Raw genomic sequence first — 8,218 nt, forward strand, 5'->3', positions numbered from 1 at the left:
GTACAGTGCGTTGAAACTTCGTGGCCCATGCGCAGTGGTCGGTATTTTGTGGAAGAGCCACACTCAAGGGGCCAAAGAGCCGCATGTGGCTCGTGAGCCGAAGTTTGCCGACCACTGGCTTACACCATCACACTGTGATTCAAACTGCCCCTACACATGTGAGCACTCACCTCCCAGAACCCACTTCTCCTCCAGATCTAGGCAATCACTAATCTTCCTTCTGTGTCTACAGAGTCGTCTACTATCCATCACACTGTGATTCAAACTGCCCCTACACAAGTGAGCACTCACCTCCCAGAACCCACTTCTCCTCCAGATCTAGGCAATCACTAATCTTCCTTCTGTGTCTACAGAGTCGTCTACTATGGAAATTTCATAGGTGGAATCATACAGACTTTTGTTCCTGGTTTCTTTTACTCACCATCATGTTTTAAGTGCCCTAGGAGCTGTATCAGTGAAGAAATTGCTTTGGCATATGTCTGAGATTTTGTTGCCTTTGGATTCTTCTAGAATTTTTATGGTTTCCTGTCGTACATTTAAGTCCTTTATCCATTTTGAGTTTATTTTTGTGTATGGTGTAAGTTGGTGGTCTAGTTTCATTTTCTTGCATATATCTGTCCAATTTTCCCAACACCATTTATTGAAGAGACTATCTTGGCTCCATTGTATGTTCTTGCCTCCTTTGTCAAATATTAATTGAGCATATTGGTTCGGGCCGCTAACGTGGTTTTTATGATCACTTTAGGATCCCACCAGTAGTATCTGAGGGCTCTAATTTCTCCATATTATCACCAATACTTGTGATTATCTGTGTTGTTGTTTTTTTTTTTTTATAGCCATCCTAGTCAGGGTAAAGTGGTATCTCATTGCGATTTTGATTTACATTTGGCTAATTATGTTGAATATCTTATCATGTGCTTGTTGGGCATTTTCATATCTTCTCTGGAGAAATGTGTATTCATATCCTTTGCCCATTTTTAAATTGGGGTATGTCTTTTTTATTATTGAGTGTTAAGAGTTCTTTAAGTAGTGTAGATACAAGGTCCTCATCAGCTACATGATTTGCAAATATTTTCTCCCACTCTATGGGTTGTGGCAGTTTAATTTCAGTGATGTCACATAAGTTTGGAATTCCTCATCCCTCTTTGGGCCTGTTTTAAAATGCACCCAGATTGTAGTTTTATCCAGGTATGGTGAGTCCCAACAGTTCAGAAAATGATTGCCATGAGGTTCCCAAGAGGAGGGGAAATGCCACACGACACCGGGCCACATGGAGAAGCACTAGGAGAAAGCAAGGCAAAAGCCTTTTGGGGGTGTTTCTAGGAATAAGTGGGAAATGCGGGGCATGCAGGCTTAGGATTGGCTAGTTTGGAATATTTCAGCAAATATTGTTACCCTTCTGGAGCAAAAGGGTGCCCCTAGCTGTCCAGTACTTGGTGATTAAGGCAGGGGGGTAGGGGTTCAGCCTGATAAGGGTTGGAGTAGGGGCTATGGATTGGTTGGTTTCCCAAAGAAAGGCATGCTCTTGGGTGAGTCTCTAAGAATAGGCTAGTGGGGGGGGGGGGGCAGTGTCTCTAGCCAGGGAGGTCCCAGATGGTAGACCATCAGGAATACAAGAAAATATAGCTAATCCAGGGCCTCTCTCTTTAAAAAAATATATATATATTTTTATTGATTTCAGAGAGGAAGGAAGAGGGAGAGAGAGCGATAGAAACATCAATGATAAGAGAGAATCATTGATTGGCTGCCTTCTGCACACCCCATATTGGGAATCAAGCCCAGGCATGTGCCCTTGACAGGAATTGAACCCGGGACCCTTCAGTCCGCAGGCCGACGCTCTATCCACTGAGCCAAATCGGCTAGGGCCAGGGCCTCTCTTTGTCACTTACCCACTGGGAGAGGAAGCTTGGCTCTACACTGATGGCCCTTCTCCCCGGCAGGAAGATGAGCGATTACATCTCAGCCATCATTGAGCTGAGTGCGCTGTCGGTCCGACGCCAATATCGCCTGCACCACTACATCGACTTCATCTACTACCGCACAGCAGACGGGCGGCGCTTCCGTCAGGCCTGTGACACCGTGCACAGCTTCACCACCGAGGTCATCCAGGAGCGGCGGCTGGCGCTGCGCCAGCAGGGGGCCGAGGCCTGGCTCAAGTCCAAGCAGGGCAAGACCTTGGATTTCATCGATGTGCTGCTCCTGGCCAAGGTGAGGCTGGGCCCTGCCCAGGATGGCCTCCTCAGGAGTTGCAGGAACTGCCTAAAATAATAAACGCCCAAACTAACTTAGGCATAGGATGCAGGCAGATGCAAAACATGTAAGACCTACTATGTTCGTTTGCTAGGGCTGCTGTAACAAAGTGCCGTACACTAGGTCGCTTAAACAACAGAAATTCACCTCCTCCACTTTGGAGATAAGAAGTCTGAAATCAAGTTGTCGGCAGGGTTGACTTCTTCTGAGGCCTCTCTCCTTGGCTTGTAGATGGCTGTCTTCTCCTGTATGTTCACGTGGTCTGCCATCTGTTCACGTCTGTGTTCGAATCTCTCTTTTTTAAAAAAATATATTTTTATTGATTTCAGAGAGGAAGGGAGAGGGAGAAAGAGATAGAAACATCAATGATGAAAAAGAATCACTGGTCGGCTGCCTCCTGCATGCCCCCCACTGGGGATCGAGCCCGAAACCTGGGCATGTGCCCTTGACCAGAATCAAACCCAGGATCCTTCAGTCCGCAGGCCGATGCTCTATCCACTGAGCCAAACTGGTTAGGCTCTTTTCATCTTTCTTAGACAAGTTGCATACTTCCATCTTCTGGGAATCCTTTCTCCTGAAGCTTGGCTTAAGAGAGAGGGGAGCATGTATGACTTTGGAGGAGCCCCTAGCACGCAGAAGGCGGGGTGAAGTGGGCTGACCCTTGTCTGCTGCCCATTCCAGGATGAAGATGGAAAGGGACTGACAGATGAGGACATCCGAGCTGAGGCGGACACATTCATGTTTGAGGGTGAAGACATGGCGCAAGGCTGGGGGAGGATGGAGGGGGTCCCCATTTCCTGAAGATAGCATCTCTGCTATCTCCAGGAAGCCTCCATGCCAGCTCCTCATTTGCCTGCAGGTCACGACACAACGTCCAGTGGGCTCTCGTGGGTGCTGTTTAACCTGGCCAAGCACCCAGAGTACCAGGAGAAGTGCCGGGAGGAGATCCAGGAAGTCATGAAAGGCCGGGAGCTGGAGGAGCTGGAGTGGTCAGTCGGGGGTCATGGGGATGGTGGGGACAGGTTGAGCCTTGGGTGTGAGTCGCTCTGCTCTACCACTTATTGACGTTCTGACCTCAATCTTAAGTGAAAAGTCACTTAAGATTCAATTTAGTTTCAATTTCTTTAACTGTAAAACAGGATGCCAACAATGTCTCTGCCAAGCTCATAATGTAGGAGTTCTTACTTAGGAGTGTCTTAGCTAGCAATGGTTGCAATAATGCTGCATAACAAACAGCCTCTAAACTTAGGAGTTTACGGCAAGCATTTATTTTATTTCTTGCTCTTGTCTGCATATGACGTTTGTACTGCTGGGCGATGCTGAGTTGAATGGGGTTGCTTCCAAACTGAGGTTTGGGCTAAGGTCTGTTCCACATAGCTCTTCATGCTCCTTGAACCAGCAACTACTCTGGGCATGTCCATCTCAAGGTAGACTTCAGAAGCACAAAGAGGCACACGACTATAAAAAATGTGATTGGGGTGACATTGATTATTAAAATGATATAGCTTTCAGGTGTACACTTCTAGAATACAGCATCTGTATATTTTATTGTGTGTTCACCACCCTAAGTCAAGTCTCGTCCCATCATCACTGAGAGCCAGACAACTTAAAACCTCTGCTTGCATCTCAACATTCCATTACCTAAAGCAAGTCACATGGCCAGGCGCACCACGAATGGGCTGGGACTCATATTCCACCCATCCAAGTGGAAGGCACTGCAAAATCACAGGGCACAGGGCACAGGTGTATAATTTTAATACAAGAAAAAGTGAAGAATCAGGAACAATAATCCAACTGACTTCATATGTGCGTTGTGTAGAGCTGCTTCTGGGTGAAGCAAAGAAAACAGCATTAAATAGCATTGAACAGTGAGAAAGTGGTTCAGTGGCAGCCTTTCAGATTCTGAACTCAGGGAGAAACTCTCAGGTGGGTGCTATTGGATCTTTAACACCTTGCTAACTGCTTTTTTTTTTTTTTAATCCTCACCTGAGAATATGCTTAGAGAGAGGAAGGGAGGGAGGGAGGGAGGGAGGGAGAGAGAGAGAGAGAGGGAGGGAGGAACATAAATGTAAGAGAGAAACATTGATCGGTTCCCTTCGTTACGCTTCCCGACTGAGAATCAAACCTGAAACCCAGGTATGTGTCCTGAACAGAAATTGAACAGGTAACCTTTCAGTGCATGGGACAACCCTTAACCAAGTGAGCCACTCTGGCCAGGTGCTAACTGCTTTTTTTTTTTTTTAAATGTTTTTATTTATTTCGGAGAGGGGAAGGGAGGGGGAGAGAGAGATAGAAACATCAATAGATGAGAGAATCATTGACCGTCTGCCTCCTGCACCACCCCCTACTGGGAACGGAGCCCAAAACTGGGGCATGTGCCCCGACTGGGAGTTGAACCGTGATCTCCTGGTTCATAGGTCAACCCTCAACCACTGAGCCACGCTGGCCGGGCACTAGCTGCCTTTTTAACAACGGGAGACGATGCTCCAGGTCCCGAGGACTGGGCAGGAGATGGTGCCTCGCCAGAACTTAATAACTCTCTGCTGGTTTCCCGGTGGTGCTTACGTTTATGACACTTTTATGCCGGGCATGCCATTTGCCCTTTAAAGTAGCAACATAAAGTTTCTTTGAAGGAGAACCTGTTGGTGTAAAGAAAACCACTAGATCATGAACCAAGAGTTATAATCAATCCAATGTTGGGCTCTGGATTCCCAAGGAAAAAAATTAAGTGAATAATAGTAAAGGAGGTGGATGTCTGGGTTCTTAATACTGAAGTTGATCCACACAAGCTGGTAAATGGCTGCTGCTGCCTGGCCCCCCTTGGCTTTTCGGGCACCTCCTCCAGTGGCCCTGACTCCCCATAATTCATCTGTTAATGGGTTAACGCTGGGCCCGCAGAAGCCCGCTAGCACTGCTCTGATTTGCTTAGAGTCGGCCACAGGGTTAACGGTGTGTGCAGGGCACAACTGCAAGTGCTAGAAGTTGGGGCAAGTCTGAGATCCTGGCCTCGAGCACCCACACCCCATTCCATGCTCCCCAGGGATGACCTGCCTCTGCTGCCCTTCACCACTATGTGCATCAAAGAGAGCCTCCGCCAGTTCCCACCCGTGACCCTGGTCTCCCGCCGCTGCACGGAGGACATCAAGCTCCCGGATGGGCGCATCATCCCCAAAGGTGCCTACTGTGTGCTCCCTGCTGCCTGGCTGCTCTGTTGCTCACGGGGCTCATCGTGCTCACCCCAGGTTCACCATCCCCGCAGATGGGATGGCTCTCTGTGTGGCTGTTGCTTCTGGGGTGATGCGGGAGACCCAGTGGACAGGGGGGAGATAGAGGTGGGTGAGTATGGATGGACAGGAAGCAGTGGGTGTGGCACGGCGGGCCCTCTCTAGGTACAGGTAGGGGAAGGTTGGTTTCATTCAGTTTCCAGATATTCCCTGGAGACCCAGCCCTGTCCTGGGTGATGCTGGGGATCTAGGGAGGCCTCATCTCCAGGACCAGGCTGGGGAATACAGCAGGGCTCAGACATTCCCAGCCACATGAGGTCGGGGGTGGGCTAAAGGGAGGGAGAGGGGCTGGAGCAGCCCAAAAGAAGGATCGATGGCTCTATCTGGGGAAGAATGCAGGGAGGGCTGCTTGGAAGAGGAAAGGTGGGAGGTGATCCTTGGAGGTTGGAAGTGAAGATAGTGAAAGGCCTTCAATGCCAGATTAAGGCACTTGAACTTGATCCTCAGGGTAGCAGGTAGCCACGGGAGGGGTTTGAGCCTAGGAGAAGAAATGCCAGATGTTGGAGTGAGAAAGAGCCCTGTGTGGCCAGTGGAGCAGCCAGAAAGGGGATGGAGACCTCTTAGGGAGGCATGCAGCAGCATTTTCCAGGGAAGGATGGGCAGGGAAGGTGGCAGATGGCTCATGGAACACCATGGCGCCAAGGAAAGCAGGTCTCCCTGACTCCCCTCTGCCCCACTGACCTCACCCCTCCCTACAGGAATCATCTGCCTGGTCAGCATCTATGGGACCCACTACAACCCCACAGTGTGGCCTGACTCCAAGGTGAGCTCCTCTTCTCCCTCAGTGTCCTCTTCAGAAGGGGCAGTCCTGGGGCAGTGAGGCCTCCCCTGCCCTGCTTCCCAGGGAACCAGACATCAGGGCTGGATGCAGGACTTGAGCGCCTCGCCCCCCTTCCCCCAGCGATTCCCCACTCACTGCGAATTCATTAAGTCCACAAATATTATTGAGCTCCTACTGTGTGCCAGACCCTGTGCTGGGTGCTGAGGACAGAGAAAGATATTGTCATTACCCTCATGGAACTCACAGTGAAGTGTAAAGAAAAAAGAGCAAAAATAAGATGATTTGGGATATTGGTAAATGTACACAGGAAATAAAAAATGGAGGGGGTGGTGGTGGGGGTAGAGGAGTACTTTAGCTCACATGGTGAGGAAAGATCTGTGGAGGAAGAGATGTTTGAACTGAGACCTGAGAAGTGTGAAGAGCATGGGCAAGTGTGTTTCAGGCAGAGTTAACAGCAAGTGCAAAGGCCCTGGGGTGGGAATGAGCCTGGCATGCCTGGATAGCAAAAGGAGGCAGTGAGGCTGGAATGCAGTGTCCAGCTGGGCTGCTCCCCAGAGGCTGAGGGAGGGGGCCAAGCTGATATGGGTGGGCGAGTCCCCAGACTCACCCGGGCTGCTTCTGCTTAGGTGTACAATCCCTACCGCTTTGACCCGGACAAGCCACAGCAGCGCTCGCCGCTGGCCTTCGTGCCCTTCTCGGCAGGACCCAGGTAACTACTATTTCCCCAAGTGTAGGAGGGACACCCAGGCCAGTGGAAAGCCAGGGATGTGCCTATCTGGGACAGAGCCCGCATCCCACCCAGGTGTCCTCCCTGCCAACCTGGCATACTCTTCCTGTCCTCAATGCACCCCTACGCCCCCAGATCAGATCTGTGATAGCGACCCTCAGTATTCAGTGCAACTACTGTGCGCCAGGCCCTCAGTTCTGGGCTCTTAGGCTCCCAGAGGCTCTATGATGCATTGTTCTGTTTTACAAATGAGAAAACCGAGGCTCGGAGGGGTGGGTGGTCATTTACCCAGTTCCAGGGACCCCACTCACGGTCGTTCTTCCTCCAGGAACTGCATCGGACAGAGCTTCGCAATGGCCGAGATGCGCGTGGCCGTGGCGCTGACTCTGCTGCGCTTCCGCCTGAGCGTGGACCGAACGCGCAAAGTTCGGCGGAAGCCGGAGCTCATATTGCGCACGGAGAATGGCATCTGGCTCAACGTAGAGCCCCTCCCTCCGCGGGCCTGAGCCTGAGAGCCGGTGCGCCCCTGCGGAGCCCGGGGCCTAAGCCCCGCCTAGAGGCCGAAGCCCCGCCCTCGAGGGACCAGACCACGCCCCTAAGTCCTGTGGACATAGGCCACGCCCCTCGAAGTTCAGGCTCCGCTCAGGGGGATCAGGGTCCTCCACTGAGCAGCGGGTAGGTGCAAGCCACGCCCCTCAAGGCGAGGCCACGCCCCTTGAGTTCCAGGACCCACCCACCGAGTGCTGTCCTCTGGTTTGAGGGCCAGGCTAGGCCACACCCCTTGGGCCCAGACCCCGCCCCCAGCATCCTGCGGCTTCAGGTCTTCAGGCCTCTCCCGCGGAGCCTTCTAAGACCCTAAGGCCAGACATCTAAAGCGTCCTGGATTCAAGCCCTGCCCCACGCGGATCTGACGGGCTTCTAAATGGAGGACTTGGGAGCTGGAGCCCGAGGTCAGAGCCTTGAACCTGGATATCGCCTTCCTGAAGCCCCCAGCTCGGATGGGCGAACTTCTCAGGCATCAGGCTACCTCCTGTGGCCCTGCTGTTTGCTTTTCTTGTTTTGTAAACTCGAACCCTCCTTCCAAGCCCCTTCCTTCCTCCCTTACTCAAAGGCCCTTTGCTAAGGGTGTTGATATTTGTAGAATAAAAGCAAGGGATACAGACATCCACCATCATC

The 8,218-nt window shown here is 51.3% G+C and overlaps 1 protein-coding gene across 3 annotated transcripts in view; it reads left to right on the forward strand.

The window, feature by feature from the left end:
- LOC102257128 (cytochrome P450 4F22) overlaps positions 1–8,218 on the forward strand; it is a 33,345-nt gene extending 25,127 nt beyond the window's left edge. For 2 of the 3 annotated variants that reach the window (XM_014547788.1, XM_014547786.1), the window contains exons 7-12: positions 1,941–2,208; positions 2,932–2,998; positions 3,110–3,239; positions 5,291–5,424; positions 6,233–6,297; positions 7,371–8,218. In XM_014547788.1, coding sequence (XP_014403274.1) covers positions 1,941–2,208; positions 2,932–2,998; positions 3,110–3,239; positions 5,291–5,424; positions 6,233–6,297; positions 7,371–7,721 — 1,015 coding nt within the window. In that variant the 3' untranslated portion in view covers positions 7,722–8,218. Of the gene's footprint in view, positions 1–1,940; positions 2,209–2,931; positions 2,999–3,109; positions 3,240–5,290; positions 5,425–6,232; positions 6,298–6,941; positions 7,025–7,370 lie in introns of all 3 variants that reach the window. The other variant, XM_005876316.2, reaches the window with a different exon arrangement.

Source organism: Myotis brandtii, unplaced genomic scaffold (genome assembly GCF_000412655.1).
Source record: "Myotis brandtii unplaced genomic scaffold, ASM41265v1 scaffold485, whole genome shotgun sequence".
Lineage (NCBI taxonomy): Eukaryota > Metazoa > Chordata > Mammalia > Chiroptera > Vespertilionidae > Myotis > Myotis brandtii.